Source organism: Poecilia reticulata, chromosome 3 (assembly GCF_904066995.2).
Source record: "Poecilia reticulata chromosome 3, P_reticulata-male-v2, whole genome shotgun sequence".
Lineage (NCBI taxonomy): Eukaryota > Metazoa > Chordata > Actinopteri > Cyprinodontiformes > Poeciliidae > Poecilia > Poecilia reticulata.
Genome location: NC_088832.1, coordinates 23,823,040 through 23,848,786, shown reverse-complemented (window position 1 = coordinate 23,848,786; position 25,747 = coordinate 23,823,040). Strand labels below are relative to the sequence as shown.

The window sequence follows — 25,747 nt, the reverse complement described above, 5'->3', positions numbered from 1 at the left end:
CTTAATTGCTGCACAATAAACATTTTTAGAAAAAAATGCAACACATGCTCCCAAAGAAAACAGATTTTAATGAGACATGATAAAGAAAACTTGTTTTATAAAACCAAATTTACAACTCAGAAAAAAAGTCAGAGTTCATAAAATTATGCAAGAAAATTGTTTGTCAGAGCAGTGATACACTTAAAAAAAAAGAAATAAAAACAGGTACAATACTTTCAGATGAAGCAAAAACACTTGAATAATTTAACAATTTCCATGCAGAAGATGATAAAGACAGCATTGGCAGAAACTCGCAGGGTTTAAATCATATGTATGCAAGGAAAAACAGGACAGAAGAAACAAATCAGCCAAAAACAACAAAAATATAAAACAAACTACACCAGACGTCTGAAGAGAACAAACCAAAACCACAGGATGGATCTGCCTTTTTAAAACCATTTAAAACTATTTCCCTTGTATCATAAATAATTACAAATCATCTGAAAGGTTAAATAAAAGTTGTGTTTTTGTGATTGTCACCTGAACCAGCAGCTGACATGTGCAAATGAAAACATCAATGCATCAACAACTCGTTAAATCCAGGAAAGTCCTCCAACAAATGGTCAGGCTTTACGGAGACAAACATAATACTGTTTTATCCTTAAAGGGAAAATATCGTCAGAGTTTAGAGACTGAAAATATATTTTAAAAATATAAATTCAATTTGGCCTTTCCACGGTTTTTCAAAGAGGGTAAATAAATTTAAAACCGTTTTTATGAAAGAACCTAAAACAGGAAGAAATGACGTAACGTCACTAACAAATAGTTTGGTAGAAACTTTAGGAAAAAATACTTTTAAGAGTAGTTTTACTCTGCTGTACTTTTTACTTTTACTTGAGTAATTTCAGTATGAAGTATTTCTACTCTTACTTGAGTAAAATTTCTGAATAAACTTCACTGAATAAAGACCAAGTTTGTTGTAACCAAACCAGAGACAGATCTGTAGTTTTTATTGAAGTTTAATCTGTTTTATAACGAAAGAAATTAATTTGGAAAACATTTTTATTTTTTCTCATTTTGTAGCTAAGTTATTTATATGAATTAATTTCACATTGGCCCATAACTTTGGCCAAAGTTTTCACTTTATAATATATACATTTATATTTTGATGCATCTAATGACGTAAATTTTAAATATTATATTATTGATGCTTTGATGCGTTTCTCAGTACTCAGTAGACTTTTTAACCAAATACTTTTTTACTCTTGAATGTCTACATTTACTTGTGCATGGTTAAAAATATGCTGAAGTCGCGCCACTATTTTAATACATCCTTTAAACGAACAGCGCCACCCTTCAAAGAATTGCATCTTTAAATTTCCGCTGCTTTGCTGTTGAATGGACAGAAAAAAAAGACATTTATTTGGACTCCTGAACATAAATTAGACTTATTTTTAGTTTTTCTTGTTATTCAGATTTTTGGATGTGGCATTATCTTTGTTTTTTTAAAAGAATAATAATTACTTAATGGTTTTGTTTATAATAACTTCTGGATAAATTGTTGCCACTTCTTTTTTAGATTTTTTTGATATATTGTTAATTTCCTTTTAGCGCTTCTTCCAGTTTATTTTAAAGTCTGTTTGGCTGTGAACACAACAGTTTGACCTCAGTCACATGAAATAAGTCTAGATTTTGCTACAATTGTTTTTTCCTTGGGATATTTTTAACCAGACTCTGTTTTTGCCAGGTTAGAAACATGCTGAAATCGTGCAATTGAAGAGAAAAGTTAAAGAAAATCACTGGTGCTAAAGCTAAGTAAGTATTGTCTTGGCTTTTGGTATTTTTTCCAATTTTATAATTGCTTTATTATTTTTACTAAACTGAAACGTTATTTTCTACATCATCATTTAGATACTTGTGATGTTGTGTTTGTTGTGAAGCATTTGCTCAGCTGAGGTCGCTGTAAATGATAATATAAACAAACTTTGAGTAAAATATTTGGTACTCTGCCCATTAAAGCAAACTTTAACAAGGTTTATGTCCAATTTATGTGCAGCTTTTGCTTTTTCTCTTTCATATTTTGGAAATTTCAATCATGGAAAATGACCCTGAAAACAAAAGTTAAATAATAGCCGATATGAGCCCTTTAAGTAAAGATTAGAGAAACATTCATAGTCCCTCTTTTACAGACGTTTGTCCACTTTTCTGTGAGATGTGAGGATTTTCATGGGTATTTATTAATTTATCCTCCACAAAACCAAAGAAAGCAATGAAATTCATTGCAAAAACAAATTGACGCCTTAGAATCGAATCAAAAGAGGTTATGGGGCTACATAATCACCTCAATGAGACAAAACTAAGGTTTACAAAGACAATAAATAAAGAACAAACTCTGTGTTATATATGGAAGACCAAGTGGTGGAAAGTCATTCTGATTTCCTAAAATTATTTTTGGGAAAATCTACCAGAACAAACTGGATGTTTTAGCGGATTAATTCCCAGAATTCCCTGAAAGAACAAACACACAGGCAGATTGAGCTTCATGTGGTCCTGCATCCATTATCTACACCAAGTAAATAACGTTAACAATATATTTTTTTGTTTCTCATCAATAAAACATTTCATATTTTGACACAAACACTTAAGTAGTTAATGAGTTTTCTGCTGAAGTGGTCTGTGCAAACGAACGGCTATCTGACGATGTCAACTCCTAACAGAAAAAAATGCCTGTAGAAATATTGCAAAATCTCCAAAAATATTTTCTTAAAAAGTACCGGTCTCATGTGCAACATGATAAACAATCATTTGACAGCATGTGCAGATGTGCACTGTTTTCTCTGCGTTTTGAATATGCTACACAAAACCAGATCCTGCTCAGTGAAACCCAGAGAGAGTTAAAACATGGCGCCGAGTCGGATCAGACAACAGAGAGCTGCTCATTGCAAACGCAACGAAAAGGTTAAAATAAGTTATTTCACAACGTCTGTTATTCTTCTTTTCACCAACGTAGAACAAAGAACATGATTGTACACCATTAGCAATTCACGGATGGTAAATAATAAAATTTCACAATGATTTGTAAAGATGCCTCAAAGCAAAGTTCATAATTAAGCTCCAAACATTTGTTTATATTTTTAAGATACACTTAGGACAAAGTGATTTCATTCAAAGTAGCAGACAGATGCAAAGTTTTATCTCTCAAGTTACATTTTCTGTCTTTAAAAAAAAATCTACAAGTAAAAGCAACACCTTTGGTTGCACCAATTACAAAACACTTAATGAGATTAAATCAGACATTATTTTACGCATCAGTTAATAAATTTGTTTGAAGCTGAAGTATTAAACTTCTCTGCAACATTTGTGTACATAAGACTTTCTTTAATTTTGACTGACAAAGTAAGAAAGCTGACAGATTTTCTGTCGTACAAAAATTAAGACATCACAAGTTAAGTATCTTAGTTTTACTTCAGATTTCTCCGTGAACAGGCATCTGAAACATGTTTTTTAAAAGTGCACTGGAACTGTATTTGCAGAGCGTCGACATTGCAGGTTTGAAAACAGCAAATGCATCCAAAGGAGCCGACTAGCCACTGGATAAATGGCAGTAAGCTCTTCACGAGGAACGTTACCTCAACACCTGTCACAGGATTTCTGCTACAACCCGGAGGAATACCAGTGCTGCAGCCGGGTTATCCCCCGACGGATCTGACCGAAGTAAAAGTCTGCGTTTCTGGAGAAGTCCTGGCAGACGGAGGACTGGGCGTCCCCCAGAGCGCAGTAGAGGGCGGTGCCGCCGACACTGATGACGACGGTAACCAGACAGAGGAGGAAGAGCAGCAGGCAGGAGTCTCCACCGCCAACATCTACGCAGAAAAACAATAAAATAAAATCACACGCAGATAGAGGTGAGTTGTTGACCATCACTCTGCAGCTGGGGGGTCAAACTATCATATATCAGAAGTAATTGATGAAACCTAATCAATAAATCAATTAACTGCATGATCAATTAAAACAAACTAAGTGATTTTTCTGTTTTCTCTCTTTCTACCAAAAGCTGGTAGATAAAACTCTTCAGTCTGGTGTTTCTTTTTTTTTTTTTTGGTTAACAGAAACTTCATAATTCATTTTATTTGTTGTTTCTGTTTAGTTTCTCCATTTTGGATATTTAAAATGTCTTCCTGTAACAGTGATGAATGTTGATCAGAATTTAAAGTTTATTGTTGTTTAAGAATGTATCACCTGAAAATAGCATCAAAACAACAATATTATCGTTTATCGCAGAAACTTCTGGAACAATTTATCATCCAGTAAAACAGATCTAATAAAACCAGGTAAACTGTTCAAATATCGATAAATAGCTGTCTCTGATTTCAGTAAGTTATTTGTAAAATTAAATAATATGCAACATCTTTTCACATTGATCAGTTCCTCAGAATGTTGAGATTGTTTTTGTGATTTTTGGCAATGAAAATTACAGATTTTGTTGTGCTAATTTAGAAATATCTACTATGTAAGTTGTTAAAAGTGACTTTTTATTACTCTCCACATCGATCATGGACTTTAACTTGACTTCAAGTGAGGCAGAGGCAGCAGTGGAGAAAAGGAAGAAATACTGCCACCTGCAGGTGGGAGTTAGTCACTTAAACCCAACATTTTTTAACATTTTTACGGCAAAACATTTAGCGCATAAAAGGAGGGGACTTGTTGATTTTGCATAATAGGAAAGTAACATTTGCTTCCACTTAATGATAATTCACAAAGTTGTTTTCCTTTATTGGTGACTTTAAAGAAATAAATCGAGTACCATGGTCATAGGTATCATCGGGAACTTTGAAGCGGACACGTCTCTTGGCGGTGGGTTTCGCCGGTGTGGGTTCTGGGTCAGCAGACGTACTCAGGCTGTCCACATACACACTTTGCTTCTTCAAGATGGAGACAAGTCCAGAGGCGGGGGACATCTGAGACGCACCGCAAGAGACAAAAAGATGAGACGTTTTACAGCAGAGACACAAACAGACAAAAACAAAAGAAACTGTGAAACAAGTTATGGTTCAAAGTGGACTTTGACGACAGATGAACTTTGACCTGATCACACCAGAGCATTTATGACTCAAATTATGCAATAATGACATCAGTCAGCAATTTAAAACCATTTTCAACTCATTTAGAGCAGTGAGAACCTGAGACATCAAACCTTAAACTAAAACAGCAAAAAAAAAGACAAAAAAATGTTTTAAAAAGACACATTTTAGTACTGCACTTTAAGAGTGGTCTCTTTAAATGAAGCAACTACCTGAAAACATTAATCTTACTGCTTTACATCTAAAACACGTATTCAAGGATTATTAGATTGTTAGATTAGAGTCAGAAAATAGGGAATAATTTAAATAGGATTCATTACGTTTCCTTGAAAAGGTTAGTTTAGGTCTATGGGCAATAAAAAAACATGTTCATTAGATTTTTTGCGCAAAAATCATTGTTGGGTAATGAGACACTAGTCTCTACAACCAAACATCTTTGAAAAGCAGAAGTGGAGCCGTCTGCACAACCAACAAGAATTCAGTAAGTGGTTTCTGAATGGTAAGTCAACCACAAAACATGTTTATTTTAGCAGTCATTGCAGCATTGAAACCAGCTGACCAACAGGCTGGAGCTCTGCTGGGGTTGCTAGGTGATGGGCGGAACTCTGCTGGGGTTGCTAGGTAACAGGTTGGACTTCGCTAGTGCCTGCTGATTTGTGACGTTACATTCAGAAGGTTTTTGAAAAATCTAATTTTCCAGACACCAAAAAAAACATAAACCTTTTGCCAAAACCAGCTGGATGGGTTTTTTCTTCAGCACGTCGGCTGTTTTCAGAAGCACTTGAGATCCAAACAGAATGACAAAAATGTGCAAAATGTGAATTTTTGCACGTTTAACAGGTCCCCTCTAAAGAAGACGTGTCTTTTACAGGAGGAGGGACAGATCTAGGAAGAACCTTTAAAACATAATAAACGGATCATTTTCACCTCAATCTTCTGCTGTGTTTTGAGAGTATCATACTAAATAAAAATAATTAAAAATGACAGAGAAACAGTCACCTCCTCCACCGTGATTAGCTTTGCCATTTCGTCCAGGGAAGGAGCTCTCCTGATGAAGTCGTAGTCCTCCTCTTCCTCCCTCTCCTCTGGATATTGTTCTTGCTGCTCCAAATCGGCCTCCTGGGAAGGCAGCGCCTCCTCGCTCAGGCAGCTCTCAGAGTCCTCCTGCAGTCAGCATGGAAACTTAGAGAGTTTCTATTTTGCACCATTTTATTCAGACATTTTTTAACTACCTGCTTATTAGGGCTGAAACGATTAATCGAATTAATCGTGATGAGTCGATTATTGAAATAATCGTCAACTAGTTCTTGATTAACCATTAAATGGAGTATTCAGACTCAAAAAAAGTTAATTTGGTAAAAGAGCAACATAGTCAGAGCAGTAATAATTGAGCCAAAACTGTACAAAAACATACATTTTGCATTTGCAATAAAAAAAAGGTAAATCTGTTCTACACAGTTTAAATTCTGCAATAAAAGAAAATCTCCTAGTAAACACATTTTGTTAATCTAATTATTAATCGATTAATCAACAGATCAGCTCTACACACCGATGATGTGAGGTTTATCAGGAAGAGCTGAGCTGGTCACATGTTGATGATACAAGTGTTTTTAGCTGCAGATGTTTGTCAACCGTTCACTAAAGAAATGCTGTGCTGCTGCATTCTAGTCAATAAAACGTTTATTTTGTTATTGTAATGTATCTTTTAATATATTTCTAATATAAAAAGGCTTAAATTAAGGCAATTGAGGTAATAACACTACATTGCAAAGAGTTCCACAAACATATTGAAAATATATTTAATGTAAACATTCAAATGTGAAACTTAGTATTTACAGTTTGACAAATTAAATAAAGACAAAAACCTGCTGTCTATGCGATCGGCAGCCATTAAGGAAAAGATTAAAACCAGAACCACCTACTATTGTCTATCAGATTTTTGTTATGGAAAACATTTATTTTTCCCTCCAAGTTGAAAATAAAAACTAAAGCTGCAATTTAGGGCTGAAACGATTCCTCGAACGATTCAAGTTTCTCGATTATTAAAATTCCTTGAGGAAAATCATCTGCCTCGAAGCTTCGTTAAATTACTTTTTATTATTTAGCACACTGTGTGATTATTTGTGTTGCGCAACGCTCTCACTCCCGCCTCTGAGTTGTTGATGAAAGCTAAGTGTTGGCAGCATAAAGTTTTGCAAATGTCTTTGTGAGCCTGGCTCTTTATGATTAAACTGAATATAATTTCAGATTTTTGCATAATTTTTCTCCAGGTTAACTTAAAAAGTGAGCCGTTATTGTTACTGGTTAGTTTTCTAAACTACAGAAAAGAAATTGTTAGGGATGCTCAAATGTAAAAACTGAGGAAGATGTTGATATCCGATAGTAATACTAGTTATGGTAGAATGAATTGATTTTATTTGATCTATTTCTTATTTGATTACTTGTTGTTAACTTATTTGATTAACTGTAAGAATAATCGATAAAATACTCTAGTACTAAAATAATCATTTTCAACAGCCCTACTGTGATTAATGAATGTGATGGAAATCTGTCGAAATAAAAACATAATTTGTAAATAAAAAAAGGTTTAAATGTAAAATCTGAATGTGTCATTTCCAAAAGATCAACCATCAGAATAATTGATAACTGAAATAATTGTTAGTTGCAGGGCTATTGCTTAGTTGTTTTAACAGTGAAAATATATTATTATTGACATTATTACAGTGTTTTACTAACAGGTTTCTAAAACAGTAATTAGTCTGTGAAATGCTGTAACGTCAATAAAAACGTCTCAGTGATTCTTCTTGTTTCAGGAGAAATGGCTGCTAGCAGCAGCATAAATCATTTAGGTTGTGCATAAAATACAGGCACTACGAACACAGCTGGGATGCCCACCCTAATCGCATACTAAATTGAAATTAACTTTAGTTTGTTTCATGACCGTATATGGAAGAATAAATGATGTACCTGAGTGTCCTGGTAAAGGTGCAGCTTCTCGCTGTGCAGCTGCAGCTCTGCCCCACTGACCAGAGTCTCCACTGCGGGAACTTCCTGACTCAGATGAGCGTTTGGCTCGCTCCGCTTCTCCTCGTCGTCGTCCTCCGTTTCCTCGTCTTCCATCTCCAGAGCCTCGGCTGCCTCCTCCACCTCACTCTCCTCCTCCTCTTCCTCCTCCTCCTCCTTCCCCTGTGCTTCCCGAGCCGGACCTAAATCCTCCTCCTGCTGCTCTGCGGGGCTGGAGCGATCCATTTCCCCAGCTGCAGAGGGGTGCAGCCCGTTTCCCCGAGCTGAAGCGGCACGCTCTCCCCCTCCCTCCGCCTCTCTGCCGCCAGCTTGCCTTCGAGTCTGATCGGAACCATAAGACGTCCTCTGTGAGCTTCCATTCGGGGGTTTCCGGTCCGTTTCAGGTGAACTGAGCCTTTTAATCGAATTGTCGGAAATCGCAGGAGGACAGGATGAATCCTCGTCTCTCCGCTCCATCCCTCCTTTAACCAGATGGGCTGCAGGAAAAAACAGGAAAGGAAGTTATTTATGTATAAACATCCAAACTGCAAGCAAATAATACTGTACTTAAGATAATTTAAATTCAGATGTTTATATTTCAACAAAAAATGCTGTGTGTAAATATTTGTAAACATATTGTTCACCTCTAAAGTTTATTTATTTATATTGAATGTCTGTAAACCTGTGAAACAGAGGTAAATTATGCAATTTTCTGAACAACATGAAGAAAATGTGTTTCATCTGTTCACAAAGAGTAAAACAATCTTTTACAATCTATTTTCAGTTCGTTACATTAATCCTGTTTAAATATCCGTTTGGTTTTTTTTCTCTTAGTAAAAAGTGGGAAAAAAGAAGAAATAAAAAACATATTGAAACAACTCTTCAATACAGTAAAACAAATTATTTAAACGGAACAGAGTAAGACTCCTATTTGTTACGGAAACCTCGTGGTCTTGGAATAGGCCACTGGCCTGTAGACTAAAAAACAAAGTTTTAAAGAGGCAGTATTATGTATTTTACAGGCATATTGTATCAGAATTAAGTATCTACGTTACATTCAATTGTTGTAAAATTTATATATACATATATATCAAATATAACTAGAAAGAAATTTGACTTTACATTTGAAATTGGGTCGCTGTCTCTTTAAAAGTTCCTGCTCTTTCTGAAGCTCCGCCTTCAGGAAGTCGTCACAACAGGCTCCTCTGTTAACCCTTTAGCAACATTTCCCTGAGAAGCAGCTCCTATAATGAGCTCAGCTTATACACAGTTAAATATTGTCAGTGCACTGTAAAACATTTGAAGGTCGTTTAACTTGAAAATGAAAGTCCATGCAACTTAAATCAACAAGAAAACTGTTTTGGTTTTGACTCAGAAATTAAAGTTCATAAAGTTGATTTAACAACAAGAGACAAGTTGTCTAAAAAAATGTTTTTTACGTTCATTAATTTTGAATTGTGAGTTTTAACTTAATGCTGCAATTTAAACCAAATAATTATTTCACAAAAAAACTGCCCTCACCTGGTTAAAGAGCCACATTTCTCTATTATTTTACTCACAATATCAAGTTAATAATAATTGAAATTCTTGTTTAAAATTTCTGTTCAAAAACATTTAGTGTGAATAGGACATTATCCTCAAGCTTTGCAAACTTAAAATAAACATTTGTCTTAATAAAACACAAGGGTCAGATCAACATAACACACTTCCATCTCAGGATACAAAAACAGCCGCTAAGCATTCTAGGAAATAGTTCCCACTCCTCTTTTTCTTCCAGTTTTTTAAGCGCTAACCTAAAAACTCTAGTTTATTCAACTCTTAATATAAAAGTTAACAACTCACTACTGTAAGTTTATCTTTCAAACTCAAACATTTAGGTTCAAAAAATAAAACTCGCTAAATTTCCATCCATCCATTTTCTTCCACTTATCCGGGGTCGGGTCGCGGGGGCAGCAGCTTCTTTGCATGATTTTGTAAATTATGATAATTTAATGCAAAGTTGGCATTTTTAATGGACATTTAATCCAACTTTAAGAGCAACTTTGCATTAAAAGTGCCGTTATTTACTGAATGACACTTCATGACATCTGTCATAAACATTCATAAAGACTTCTTTATGTTCATGGCAGTTGTAATGTCATGTTTATGACAGTGTCATGTCAGTCTTATGCACACCCATTCAAATAAAGTGTTACTGACAAAAACTACAAAGAATTAAGCATACAAGTGACACGATTCTTAAAATGTCTGCACTTACTTGAGATGCATGAAGGGCGGGAAACCCCTCCGCCAAACTGAAGGCTCAAATTGTCCAAAAGAGCAACCTGAACACATATCACATATTTGTGACGTTATATTAAATACATTTAACTTTAGAGTTGCCGACAAAACAAGGAAAAGCAGTGGTAAAATTAATAACTATTAGTAACTTGTGAGGTGGTCAAAAGAGATGTGTAACTTTGTGAAACACATAAAAAGACGGAAACGATGCAAACTGAAAATGTCTTACCTCAGCATCTCGTGTCGTCGGTCTGAAAACAGGAGAGAGAGAATCAGAGGCTGAGCGGACAGAAGGTCTGGCCTGGTTTAGTGAAAGAAGATGTGTGACCCGTCTCTGCTCTCCCAATCTAATATTAGCCTGCACACATTTCCCTGGCTAATAAAACCTGTGTGTGTGTGTGTGTGTGTGTGTGTGTGTGTGTGTGTGTGTGTGTGTGTGCGTGTGTTTCTAAAATGTGATGGGAGGTCTGGGGGCTCACAGTAACATCATGGGGTAAAAAGAGTTTATTTAAACTTCTGAAAACAGTTTAAATAAACCACATGTAACTAGATAGAGGCATAAACCGGAGGGACAGTTTGGATCAAAGTGTCTAGAAAAGAGTGGAAGTTAAGGGAATGTCCTCTGAAGGCAAGGAAACACGACTCGGTCTGTGTGTGTGCGTGCGTGCGTGCGTGCGTGCGTGCGTGCGTAACCGTAGCAGTTCAGTGGCTCAAATGTCTGAAAGTGCAGAGGTAGCAGCAGAGGCCAGGGGACATATGGTTTACCCATCACTTCATTACTCATCACATTTTTGTGTTTCTGTCACTCAAACAGACTCGCATCACATCACAGAGTTTACACAACACACAGCTGTGATTCGCAAAGGACCCAAAAAATTAACTTAGCTAAGAGTAAAACTACTTTAACATATTTCTACCCAAGTAAAAGTAAAAAGCAGCCATCCAGGAAATTACTCAAGTAACAGTAAAACAGTATTTGGTAAAAAGTACTGAGTAACTGATCAAAGTATCAATCATTTAATATTTAAAAATTACATCATCTGACAGACCAAAATATGTAGTTAAATTGAAATTTTGGTATTTTAAGGACAAAAATAAATAAATCAGGCAAAAGAAAATTTTTCCAAATCGTTTTCTTTCAATAAAAAATCATGTGAAACTTTAAAGCAATCAGTAGGTGTGTGTCTTTGTCAATGATGTTAAACAATCATGTTTTAACATGATTGGTTAACAAATAATCATGTTAGAACATTTATTTATTTATTTATTTATGTGAATCATTAAAAATAAAAATCAATCAACTGCTTTTGCTGGCAGGCCGAATTTCTTGCACTTTGGAGAGCCTGACTCAACGTTTCATATAATGACTCCCTAATAACATGCAGGCTTACCTGGAGTGTGTCTGGCAGATGTGTTTGAGAGAGTCCAGGTGTGTGGCTGCCAGCTCAGGAGAAGCTCCTCCACAGTGAGTCACTGAGAGGGAAAGAGTTTTAAATCAAAATGTGACATTCTAGATTTAACATTTGAGCACATGGTGAGTGATTTGTTTTAAATCAACACTGAACATGTTAATAATGTACTTTGAAAATGATCCTGGGTTACAGTGGGGCCAAAAAGTACTTATTTTCCACCATATAGTGCCAATAAATTCTTTAAAAATCAGAAAATGTGATTTTCTGGATTTTTTTTTTTCCTCCTTTTGTCTCTCATAGTTGAGGTACATCTATGATGAAAATTACAGGCCTCTCTCATCTTTTTAAGTGGGAGAACTTGCACAATTGGTGGCTGACTAAATACTTTTTTGCCCCACTGTGTATATATATATAGAGGTGTACTGTGTGTTACCCCACTGCTGTTGAAGTGCATTCAGGTTTTCCAACACTCTCTGGTGGTAAAGTTGCTCTAGCTGGATAAACAACAACGCTCGCTGGTCTGAGAAGCTAAAGTCAAGACTTAAACACATGAACCAAAACAGAATGACCTACTACATCGTTCCATAATAAAAACCTGACATAGATCTTGAATTAATAGTAATTCTTTGTATTTTGCTAGTAATAATCCAGACTTTATTGTGCTTTTTTTTTTTTTTAATTGTTATATTTTTTCCATGTAGCTGGTACCCTGCTACCTGTAGAGGAACACAACACTCCTAAACACCAAAAAAACGAACAAGATAACCTTCAGAGGCGCCTAATTCAGGACAAACTAGAGCTGCACGATGTTAAAAAAGTCACACTGGGACTATTGGCCTTTAGCACGTGACGTCACGCTCTCCGGACGTCAAAACAACCTACGCACTCCTGTAAAGCCTGTCAAAAAACGGACATACATACATGGATGGATGGATGGATGGATGGATGGATGGATGGATGGATGGATGGATGGATGGATGGATGGATGGATGGATGGATGGATGGATGGATGGATGGATGGATGGATGGATGGATGGATGGATGGATGGATGGATGGATGGATGGATGGATGGATGGATGGATGGATGGATGTGGTCACAATGTGCTGCGATGTCGGCTACACAAACAGACAAGGATAGAAATCAAACTTGTCATTTTATTGCAATGAGGAAATATGGCGGCGACGGATAATAGCTGTCAATCAATGACTGTCAGCTCAATTGTTAACCGCGGATTTACAGCTTTTTACAAGGTAAGAAGATTAACGTTCATAAACCTTATAAGTAAGTATGATTATAAAGATATGAAATATCGCATTACGGAGAAGGTACGCATCTAACCGCTGGTAACCATGGAAACAGTGCCCCATCGTCAAGTAGCCGAACATGTATGGATTAAACTGGTTAGCATCTCGTTTTTTTTGTACGTTTTTAAAGTTTCTTCTGTGTAAAGGGAAACACCGTTTATAACTTCATGATATAAATCATGTGGTGCGAAATCGGGTAAAGTCGGTAATTTGATCACCACATCAGCAGGGAGAAGGTACGGGTCGGTTTCTAAGCTAGCCGTTTCCAACTTTTGTAAATACCGTCAAGATACAACAAAATGAGAGGCTGCAGAGTAGTTTTAGGTCGTACAGCGGGGTGACCGGGTGAGAGGAAGAAGAAACACAAAGGCAGGAGAACAGATACATCGGAGGGCGGGGGCCTGAAGTCTCATGTTTATGGATATGAGCAGCCAAAACACAAGCCTTCTTTGACTCAGCTCAATGCTTTCTCTCACCAACTTTCGCTCTACAGATTCATTGCAGCTAAGCTTGCTTTCCCTCTCATGCATTCATGTGTTCACACCCACTGGCTTTCCCTCTGATTACGGTAAGCGCTGCGATTTCACTTGTCCTTCCATCATTCTTTCCCGTCATTAAATGTTATTCTTTGTTAGCCTGCGAACATCATGTAGAATTAAAATTTATAGAGCCACACGATAAATTGTCCCAGAAATTATTGCAATAAGCAATACTATTGCCATTTTGAGACCATTTTCAACTAATAATAATAATAATGGCTTATTAATGCAAATATGGCCAGTCAAAGGTGAAAAAAAACATTTTAAACAATATTTAACACTAGAACTGGAAAACCTTTACATATCCAAAATAAACAAAGACATCAAATCAAAAATAATCAAAACTTACCATGAAGTCTCAGTAACCAAAACTGTGTCTTAAAAACAATAATCATTGAGCTTAGAGAGGGAAAGTAGGTAAAAGTGGCAGGTAGTGCAAACTGGCAGCATACATGTTAAATGTTTGCAGTGTTTCTCAAAATGGCAGTTTTTCAACAATATTAAAAGGAAGCATCTCTTTAAAGACTGTCCTCCTTATCATGCGATTAATTGATTTATTGTTTATCGTGACAGGTTTACCCATAACTTCAAATAAATAGCAACAAAATTATTATTCGGCTCATTTTCTGTCTGCTATAATAATACTAAAATACTTAAATGAATACAGTTAAAACAAAACCATAACAAGGATACAGTCTTTCTGAAGGACGAAAGTCTCGGCGATCTGAAGGGAAAGAGGACAGAGTTTAAAAATGCTTTTATCTGATCAGCCGTCACAGAGACCAGAACACATTTTCACAAAAGATCATCGACGTGGAACAAGACGATACGTCAATAAGTAAAGACAGAGATAAAGAAAAGGCAGTGATATATAAGATAAGAGCACTACAGGAAACTGAGCTGAGGAATAAAAATCATGATGAAGCAGGAACAGCGTTATTTTGTTTTCCAGAGAATTAATTGTAAATAAGACGGATGAATAATTACAGAGGAAAACGGGAGACCGTGTAATACCCTGTACCTCTTTTCAGCGAGCGTGGCGTTCATGTCGCCCAGCTGATCTCAGAACAAGAGCAGCGTGTGTGAGAGCGAGGAAGAGGAGGAGGAGGAAGCATAAGGCTCTTGCATGTCAAATGAAGTGAGGGCGGTGACGACTGCTTGGCTTTCTAGGTAGCTTGCTGGGATCAGAAACTGCTTCAGGCTGCTTTCTGTTCTGCCTGGTAGGTTTTTTAAAGCATGTAAATTTAGTTCATACCACATTAATAAACTGCTGCTTCTAAATCCCACAGTTTGAATTTTATGACAGCAGTAAAATCAGAAATGTTTATAGTTTATGGGATGATGCATACATGCAACTCCAGTAAAAAGGGAGAATCTTTACAGCCAGTTTAGTTTAAAGTTTCAATTATTGTGTGTTTGTTGTTATATCATGAAACCTGACTGAATGATAAGTGTTTAAGTTGGTTAAGAATAATACAAACATGTGTCAACTGATTAGTTGCATATATAAAATAAAATAACAGCATGCACAAATAATAACATTAATTTGAGTAGAATTTTACATTCTTCAGAAACAAAAAGCATTAATTAAACCTTTTTTTTTTTTTTATTCTCGGTGACCAAATGTTGCAGCCAGGATGTGACAACAAGCTCAACGTGCTGCCTTCTTGTCAGGCGTCTTCCTCCATTGCTCCGACGCTCTTATTTAATCTAGAAGCCAGCGCGGGTCAGGTGTTCGCTGTCAATCTGACAAACATTAACCTGCCTCAGAACGTACGAGTTCAGTCACGCAGCTCCGCAAGCCAGAGTGAAACTAACACAGGGAACCTGAGGGTGAGCACCGAGTGCAAGTTTTCATGAAGTGTGCATCTGGCTCCTGAACATGCCAGCAGAAACACCCCGGCCCCAGGGTGCAAAGTGCCACTCTGAGGTCGACTGGATGAGTAGCAGCCCTTTAAATGCTCGTGTGAAAGCAACGGTTTGAATAGACGAGGCTGGCAGAAAGCCAGCATAACAGGCTGGAAAGATGCCTTTAAATGGGAAATGCCCGCCAGGCTTGGTGGAAATGCCCAGTTCAAAGTGTCTAAAGGTCACCTAATACACTTCTTTCAACAAGCTACTGGAGATCCATGGGCTTTGCAAAACATGTTCATTACATTTTTTGCACAAAATCATTCTTAGGTAATGAGATTTCAGTCTGCTCAGTTCTGCCTCTGTCCTTTTAGGGCCTCTGTCACTTTAAATCCCAATGAGCAGCTGCTGGCCACGCCCCAAACTCAATGTTTATACTCACACAAAAAAATAGCTGCAAACAGATGCGCATTTATACAACCGTACATCTTTGAAAAACAGAAGTGAAGCCTCCTGCTCAACCAAAAAGAATGCAGAAAGTGGTTTCTGGATGGGAAGTTCACAACAAAACATTTGTCTTTTCCAGTAACCATTGTACAGGGCATGCAGCGGTAAAAACGACTGACCAAACATGCTGGAGCTCAGCTTGTGTCGCTAGGCAACGGGGCTGGGCTACGTAATGGCGCAGTGCCCATCGAATGTGACTTGCCAATCTGAAGGTTTTTCCAGACACCAAAAAACATCAACATATTGACAATAAATGTCTGGGTGTTTTTTTTTAAATGTTTGGGCTGTTTCTCAGACGCAGCTGAGGCGCAAATGGAGGCACCAAAAAATGTGCAACATATGAATTTTGCAAAATGGGTCCCATTTAACATAGAGGAGGCGAAAGACAAAAGATTACCTGGTGAAGGTACTGAGGAAGGTGGGCATCATCATCTCTTTCTGCCATCTGCTCCAGAGACGCCAGGAGAGTTGGGCTTAACGCAGACCATGTTGACGAGGCCGAGACTGAAAAATATTCAGCGACTGGACTGGAGGTAAACTGTTCCTGATTTGAGGATGTGGCTGTGGTCTGACTCCCTGTAGCGAAGGCAGAGGGTTCTCTGTTGGTGACCGGTCCAGTACTTAAGCTGCTGGTCACTCCAGTCAAAGCAGTCCCACAGTTGGAGACGGGATCCTTGGTAGAGGTAAGCTGTTCTGGACAGGAGTCTTTTAATGTTGCATCAGAGGCGAGTGTGTTACATCTGGTCCCAGAAGATCCGTGAAGTTGAGTGTCTGAGGTTAAACCCACGGACTCCGTGTTAAATGTAGCCGCTTGACTGCAGATGGAAAACCCAGAGCTGGTGGAACTGGAAATTACTTCCTCTCCACTGTGACTCAGTTCCTCTGAATTAATGGGATGAAAAGTTTCCGGACTGATGACTGGGATGACAGGGGATGCAGGTACTGGACTGGTCCCGGGGCTGAAGGGAAATGGAGTTTCCAACAAACTGCCTGCAGAGGAAAACACAGGTAGACGTCACACAGAAGAGACAGAGATACAAGGAACTAGAGAGTGACATGGTTGAAGCAGGAAGTAGAGGAAACAACAACTAAACTTAACAAAAACATTACACAGGCAACAAATATTGAATCTTTAAAGTGGAATGGTTAACAAATATGTTGTTAGTGCCTGTACTTTAACCAGGCTCTCATTTGGTGTGTAGAGCCCAGAACCATAGTAAAGGTGTTGTCAATGTTCAATGTTATGATTATAATGAGATCAGTGCTGATTTACATACAATTGTGCTTAAGAGTGTTGGCAAAGAAAGCTTAATTTTAAGAGACAGGCACTTTTGTTTTAATTAATTGCATAAATCAAAAATAAGCTTGATAAATTAAATGTTCTTGTCTCACTTTCTACAAATACTGGATGACAAAATCCAGTGGAATTTTGTCATCCAAAATGACAAAATTTTGGATGACACCAACAATCAGGTGATTTCACCTGAAACAATGAAATCATTTCATTTCATTGTTCATTGTAATGAACAATGAAATCATTTCATTGTTCATTATAATGAACAATGAAATGGTTGTTTCAGGTGTTTTGTTATTTATTTTCCAGAATTAAACACTCGTTAGAACTTAAAGTTTATTGATCTTTGACAGGGTGTACTTGCATTATTATCCCGTTTCCATTATGTCACTTGAAAACGTTCTCAAAACAACAATATTTTCAATAACTTCTGGGTCAATGTATCGTCCAGCAAAATGTGTTAGGCCTTATTGTGTTTCCATTGCTGCACAGTGGCGCAGTTGGTAGAGCTGTTGCCTTGCAGCAAGAAGGTTCTGGGTTCGATTCCCGACCCCGGTCTTTCTGCATGGAGTTTGCATGTTCTCCCTATGCATGCATGGGTTTTCTCCTGGTACTCCGGCTTCCTCCCACAGTCCAAAAACATGACTGTCAGGTTAATTGGCCTCTCCAAATTGCCCGTAGGTGTGAGTGTGTGCGTGCATGGTTGTGTGTCTCTGTGTTGCCCTGCGGCAGACTGGCGACCTGTCCAGGGTGACCCCGCCTCTCGCCTGGAACGTTAGCTGGAGATGGGCACCAGCAACCCTCCCGATCCCACTGAGGGACAAGGGTGTAAAGAAAATGGATGGATGGATGGATGGATGGATGGATGGATGGATGGATGGATGGATGGATGGATGGAACTTCTGGGTCAATTTATCGTCCAGCAAAATGTGTTATAGGCCTTATTGTGTTTCCGTTACAGTCAGAAGACATACATTTCCTCTAACTTCACATACCCAATGTTAAAATTAACCCATAAAAAGCCAAAGTTTCCTTATTGACTTCAGTAAACAGGAACTATCTTCAAAAACCTGCTGATTCCTATTCTTGTCTTCTGCCCTCTGTTGGAGGATGTCAGTACTACAGGTTTCATACATTTTCTGTACTATTTGTAGAGTTTAAACTCAACTAACTTTAATTATAGCCCTGAGCCAGAAGTAAATCTGACATGTTTAAACAAGTTTTTCTCTCTCTCTCTCTCTCCCCTTGACATAATAAGCTGCCAACTCTATTTAGACAATAATAAGTAGATTAACAGAACTTCATATTGTGCATTCTCGTTTGGTTTCTCTGTGTTGTATGTATTGTAGATTATTAAACACGCCACATAACATGCAAAAAGAACATAGGTTGAGATTTGAACCCTGAACCTGCTTCCTGCAAGGCATCAGTGTCCAGGTTGCACCTTCAAAAAGCAGATTTTATGAAGTACTGAATGGTGACAGATATTTTAATATAGTGTTATAGAAAAACTGCTGAGTTTTTGTTAATAAATGTTGATGTTTTAGGTGTACAAGTACATTTTATCAGTTGCTTTTTCTATAGATTTTCTGATTTAATGTACTTCAAATGCCAAAATAAAAGTTGCAATGCATTCAGCATAATTTAGATGTGAATAATTATTTCAGTTGTTGAACATATTTAATCAATTATTCAATATAACAATGAAAAATATTAATATTAAGATATTTTGTCAAAAGTTAATGAAGCTCACCCTAATTTACTCCTAAATCACTGCTTTATCCAAATGTGACTGACGCCCAGGTGAAGCCAACTCTGGTGAGCCATTTAGTGTCAGATTTTAAAGTTCTGACTCCTTACATGACTCCTCCTGCAGTTCTTTAATGTAATAAAAACTCACTCGGTTAGGACGGCTTTGCTCTGGTGAGTGTTTGCGACCGCGTCCCAGAATGTGTAAACGTGCAGAGCTCGCCACAGCAGCAGATATGTGGGAGTGTGAGATAACATGAGGGAATGCAGAAGGAATCCTGCATGTTCGGAGCTGAAGTCATGTTTCAGGTTTTATTTTTCTTCACATCATTTCAAAGTTATTTCTGCAAAATCTTTTTCTTACACTTTCAACCTGCTGCTTCCCATTTTATGATATATTAGCCATAACTCAGTGCTGGTTTGTGTTTTCTACTTGAATGAATAATTGCTTGTCTGTAAAGATGACACTGGGTTACAAAAAATATTTTTGGAAGTTGTATATGTCTTTTTTCCATCTGAATCCAAAAAGGACATTCATTTTTCTCATTCTGGTCAGGTTTTATTCTAATTTGATTCATAGAAATCCGATCTTCTGACTAAATTGATTACAATTTTGTGACATTATCAGTTAATTTCTCTTAATGTTTATCATCCAAAAAAGGTTTTAGAAGAAAAAAATTTGTTTTCTAACAGAGTGCTGGGTTTCCCCCAGAAAACTTGCTGACCCTGATGCTCGGGGCGTTAGGGAAGTCATCCAGCCGGCCGCCATGTTTGAGTTTAACAATGTTTAAAGTTAACAGGAACTTTGATATTATCACTTGATAGTTGTGCGCTATTGGTAGATTAACACCTAAACACCAACTATAAAAAAAGGTAATACTTAAAAAAAACTAAAATCAATGCTAAGCCTGGTCGGGACACAAGAAAAGCATGGTTGCCTGCCAGGCTTATAATACACTGCGGGAAAACCTGGAGTGTGTAAAATAAATGTTACAAACTTGGATTTCTGTAAATTGAAAAACCCCAGACAATTTTTTTGGCTGTTGACCATTGTTATTTAAAAAACTAAAAAGATTTTTAGTTTTTTAAATAACAAAAACTAAAAAATGGAGAGATTCAAAACGACGATCAGCATGGATGTTTGAGCAGTACCTGTCTCCGAATAAGAGGAATCAGTCATCAGATTGTCTGGTGATTGGCAGCATATCAAAGAACTCGACGCCTCAGATTCCTCCTCCTCTTCTTCCTCCTTCATCACTTCATCCACATCTTCCTCCTCATCCACATCTCTGCTTCCTATTGAGTATCCCTCTATCCCCGTTTCCTCCTCCTTCTCATTGTTGTCCAGAGAGGGTTTCTGGCCGGGGCTGCGCGTTCCTCCCTCATCGTTTTGGGGAAGAGGGAGAGCGAGCGTCTCATTGAGGTTTTGCGTTTGGGCGGTGATGGCCTCAGAGTTTGACAAGTTGTCACAGAGATCAAAGCCGTCAACGTGAACTTGTGACATTGAGTTGCCCTCCATCTCAAACAGACCTGAGGATAAAAAGATTGAATCAGCTGGGTACAAAAAAGAATAGAAATACCTTTAAACACGAAAGACAGGGCCTCATTTTCCTTTGTGCATTATTTAAAGACTGTCTGTTGCAACTTGAGACAACAGCAACCACAGCATCGCTAAAATGCTGCCAAAACAACCTTCCCTGTTCTCAGCAGCTATTTTCTCTCTAAATCACATATAATTACTACTCTACAATGGCTCTGTGCTTTTATTCAACCATAGAAACGTGAAAAGTAACCACCATGATCCATTGGCTTCTGCAGTGAGGACCAGCGGCTGCAGTCAGGGAAGCCTCTCTTCAGGCCTGCAGAGACGACAAAAACGAGACTAAACAACCCGACTTCAGACAAAGCTTAAACATGGCCGACAGGGTTTGAGTCTATTTAGACAGAAAACAAACATGTGAAACAAGTGTTGCATCATTCCCAAGCTGTCAAATGAACCTTCGAGCCAGAAGAGTTTATCAGCATAAAGTTACAGTCCAACTCTTTTCTTTTCTTAAATCTGCGTGACTACAGCTTTCTTCCAGCTGATTATAACTTTTAACTGGTAAAGATCTGTTTTTACTGTCAAACATTCACTCTGCAGCATAAGAAAACAATTACATGCTCAGATGAATCACAAAAACACAAAATCTTACTAAGGATTTTTGTCTAATTTCCAGTGCAAATATCTTAGTACATTTTAAATAAGACAAATTTCTAAGAGCTTATTTTAAGTAAATAATTCCCTAATATTTATGAAAAAGTGCTGGCTGTAAGTGAAATAACCTGGCAGTGACGCTAGCACCTTTTCATCAATATTAAGGAATTATTTACTTAAAACAAACTCATATTTCTTGCTGAAAACCTGTAAGTTAGTTTTGTCTTATTTCAAGTGTGGTAAGATTACTTTATTTTTATTTTTTGCAGTGTAATCGAGTTTAAGGTCCTGGGTTTAACCACTTTTGTTTTTAAGACAGGGAAATAAAAGCATAAATATTTTTCTGTTCTAAACTCCATATTTTGCCAAACTGATTGCTAAAATTTTCAGGCAGTTTTTAAATTTTCTGGACATTAAATTATGACTGATTTTTCTCAAATTCAATTCAATTCAGAAGTGTGGAAAATGCTTAAATCACATGTTCTTTAGTTGAAAATCTGGAATAGATAAATAAATAAGCCTAGATTACACAAAATCAAGAAAATAATGAACAACCCCGATCATCTACTTCATGAGAGAAAAACAGTGTCTTCAGTCAGAGGCTTCTTCAAATTTGCTGTAACACAGACTGCTACAGGAGTTATGTGCTGCTGACAGTCATCATCATCATCATCAACAATAACTCTGAAGAATTTGAATTAATATGAACAACAACATTTAATTTCCCTTTGTGATCAATGACGGATTTTTAATTGAACTGAATTGGAACAAAAGCAGGCAGGTGAATGAACAGGTAAATCAACGTAAAGCGCAAATCAGTATTATGCAACAGCACAGTTTTTTCTTCACTCTTACTGCCTTGTTTCTGTTTACAGTTGACTCAGCAGCAGTCAAGACTGACACAACCAGATTAACCACTTTAAGCTTTCGCTAACCCCTAGACCTGCCCTTCAACAACTGGTCCGAACCCAGACTTCAAACTGGAACTGGTTAGGCCATCTCTTAAAAATCAACTTTTAGTGCTGGAAGTACTGGAAGTTCCCTTAATAATGTAAAAGGAGATAAAGACATAAATTAAAATCAAGTTTAGGAGAAGGCTCAATACGAAAACAATCCAAAATCTCCCCCAACACGCAGATCCAGGTTAATTACAGCCAATCTCAGAGGAACAGAGCTGTCCCAGTTTTCTGCAGCTTATTCCATCTACAGGGAGGTGAGCGCACATAACGCTCTGTGACCACCTATGTTTCATAAGCAGATTATATTTTAACAAGAGACGACACCCTCTGAATGAAACGACTGTTTGCTTTTCCTCACTTTTTAAGAGAAACGGACAAACTTAGCATGGCTCCAGCCTGTGACTGATCCAACAAGCACACCGGGACAAACATCTCTGACATTTACGTTTTACGCTCCAGCAACCTCAAGATCACAATCACAGACGCTACTCTGACCCGTTTTAGGAGTTTCTCTGTTATGCAGGATCTGGTCGTTAAACGATCCTCTCCCACAGAGACATCCGTCTCCACACAGCCATCCTCTCTTCTTTATAATCAGTGTCCTCACCCCATAGGGGGCCATGAATAATACACGACACAAGAGAACTCAAGCAGGACAAACACGGAGGATAAATATCCAGATCTGTTTGTTAAAACTCACCCAAAAGAAACTAAAGTAACATTGACTTGGTGGAGTGGGTTTACCACCAAGAGAAATAGAAAAATATGAAATTAAGAGAGCAAAAGACAAAATTACATTTAAATATTCTTAAAATGAGGTAAGTTAGCTAAACTTTCAAAACATATTCATGTCAAACGTTTCGTCATTTGCAAGAGCTTAACTCACATTTTAAAATGATACAGTGCTTATAAGTTAAAGACTAAGAGAGGGAGAGTTTTTAAAAAAAATATGGACACATTACCAGAAGCTACAAAATAAGCATGTGGTAACATCAGTTTAGCAGATTTTTAGCATAGAGACACTCAGTACCAAGAGCTGCACAATATATCATCATCGCATTGTCACTAGTTCCGTTTCCATTGACAATAATCGTGCAAATTGGAATTACGAAAATAAATTTTCTTAACAGAAAAACAGCAATTAAAAAAACAACAAAAAAACGTTTTTTTAATGAAAAAAAGTTTTTGCGCTACGATGAAGTGGTAAATCAAAATTAGCATAATTTGCAAAACTGCAATGGAAACATTTTTTTAATCATGTTACTACTGGCAGAAATGACAAAGATGACGCAGCATGTTTTTGATGACTTATTGCATTAACAAACATAAGCCAAATACAAACATATTTTAATTGTATCTCTTATTTAATGGAAACACCACAAGTGCGAAATTGGGTTTTGTTGACATGAGTGGAATATAAACAAAGTTTTGCGCGCATTCGTAATGAAAATACAACCATGGGTAACATTGCAAAGAACTGCCTGGACTGTAATAAGTATTGGCTAATTTTTCAGGTGCCATGCATTAAAGCCCTGTGTGCCATTAATATATTTGTTAGCACTTGTTTAATGCAGAATAAAAATGTTTTACAAGCGAAAGAGGCAGCAAATTGATCAATTTATAAAAAAAAAAAATACAATTAAGCCCAAAAATCTTTGACATAAGACCTTATTGAGTTGGAAATAATGGATAAACTTGTGTTCTAGTAGCTGGATAAACTACTCACAATCAACCAAAAGCAGAAATGTATAAAAAATGTATTTATTTATTGCAAGTCATATTGTCATAGTAACTCTCACCAATATTATTGGATGTTGCATATTTTCCTAATACTGTACTGCCCTATTATTAACATGACTAATAAAACTTTTGTTAAGTCTGTTGGTTTTGGTGTCCCACCAACATCTGGCGCCCTTTACAAACCCTCTGGGTGCGCCCCTGGCATTTTGCCTACACTCAATGAAATCTTGTAGGTTGCTATAAAAGCCCTGAACTCTGCAGTTGAACTATCCCAATCAGTTGGGTGGAGCGCTGATGTTGGCTACAGTTCAGATCTTCTTACCCACAGTAATGAATAACAGAACAGCTCAGACCTCATGTCCATATTTTACATTCAACGTAAATCGAAAAACACAGCATGCAGACAACATAAGATGCCAGGTCTCCAGAATGAGATTTATTATTTAGTAAATAAAACCGCATAGCTGTCCGCAGGCAGTTTAGAAAGCCAGGCGTGACTGACAGCTGAGCTTTCAATTAACATGTTGTATTTGTGATCTGTCAGTTGCGAACGTTGCTTTTGAAACACGAAGCAGAAACAATAAACGAGGTTTGTGCTGCTTCACTAAAAAGAAGGTAAACCTCTGGGAGGAACTAGAAACTAATACTTCATTTTAACCCATTTGATGTCGAATCGCTACGTCTGTCTTGACGTTAGTGGATGTTGCTACTAAGCTAGCATTAGCTAGCGCCCAGCCAAACAGCAGACACATCTGGCCACCTTTAGGAACCCGCACCGTCATTTTCTTTACGCTTCCACGCGCTAGCTGAAGTGCCACTGCTACAACGGAATAAACATTACGACGCGGCGCGGTCAGGACGTACTTACGACTGAAGAGAGAGGCTGAAGGGCGCAGAGCTCAGCATCAGACACCTTGCCGAGGATGTTGTTGTACGGAGTGTAATGCAAGCGCTACCTGCAGTCAGACAGCCAGCCAGGGGTCGTTGCTGCCGCTCTCCTCGGGCCCGGGATGAGTGTGTCAGCTACACCGACCACGAGCTCTAGCGCCATCTATCGTCCCTCTACCGTTCATGTTTCACTTTGTGTTTAGCGTGACACACAAACAGAAAGCAGCACAAAAATGTGAAGGGTGCGACGGTGTGTTGGGGTCATTGTATACAGAAAAAAATTGTGAATTTCCTCCCAAAGAACTCAGAAATATTATAGAAAAACCGAGTTATTTTTTTAGTTTCAAAAGTTACAATTTTACTAAAAAAAAAAAAGAAAGAAAAAAAGCCTCAGACATTTTGAGATTAATCTCAGAAATTTTCTACAGAAAACAAGGAAGTTTTTAGTCTAAAAATTTGCCAGAAAAAACCGCAAGATTTTCAGATTAATCTCAGAAATTTTCAAGAAAAAAGTTTTGAAAAGTCAAAAAATCTGTTAGAACCTCAGAAATGTTGAATTTAACCTCAGGCAGTTTCTAGAACAAACAAGGAATGTTTTGAGTTTCAATTAAAAGTTAAAATTTTGCTAGAAAATAACTCAGACATTCAGATTAATTTCAGTAATTTTTCTTTTAGAAAAACGAGGAATTTTCTGAGTTTGAAAAGTCGAAAATTGCTGGAAAAAAATCAAGAAATTTCTTAGAAAAAAAATATTTTCTGAGTTTGAAAATTTTCTTTCAAATTTAACCTAAACCACCTTGGGCCACATACTACACAGTGTGGAAAAAATAACTTATAAAAGCACATTTTTGTCCAGAGGAAGGAGGACTGGTATTGAGACTTATGTTTCTACCAGGTTTGTGCACTGAGACAGAGAATTTTCCAAACAGGTCATTCAGATTTGAGCATCCTGAACATCAGTT

General features: G+C 37.3%; 1 protein-coding gene across 2 annotated transcripts; it reads right to left on the bottom strand.

The window, feature by feature from the left end:
- Positions 1 to 48: 48 nt before the first annotated feature.
- cnsta (consortin, connexin sorting protein a) lies at positions 49 to 25,006 on the bottom strand. 2 transcript variants are annotated; one of them, XM_008405773.3, is made up of 13 exons: positions 24,762 to 25,006; positions 20,798 to 20,860; positions 20,154 to 20,531; positions 16,356 to 16,948; positions 14,294 to 14,324; positions 12,189 to 12,275; positions 11,735 to 11,816; positions 10,573 to 10,594; positions 10,321 to 10,387; positions 8,028 to 8,560; positions 6,060 to 6,224; positions 4,784 to 4,937; positions 49 to 3,842 (listed from the first exon to the last, which is right to left on the bottom strand). In XM_008405773.3, exons 2-13 carry the CDS (start codon positions 20,805 to 20,807, stop codon positions 3,634 to 3,636), a joined length of 2,331 nt encoding a protein of 776 aa, XP_008403995.2. In that variant the 5' UTR covers positions 20,808 to 20,860; positions 24,762 to 25,006; the 3' UTR covers positions 49 to 3,633. The 2 variants fall into 2 exon arrangements, with proteins under 2 accessions (XP_008403995.2, XP_008403996.2); XM_008405774.3 differs by having other exon boundaries at positions 24,766 to 25,006.
- Positions 25,007 to 25,747: the final 741 nt, after the last annotated feature.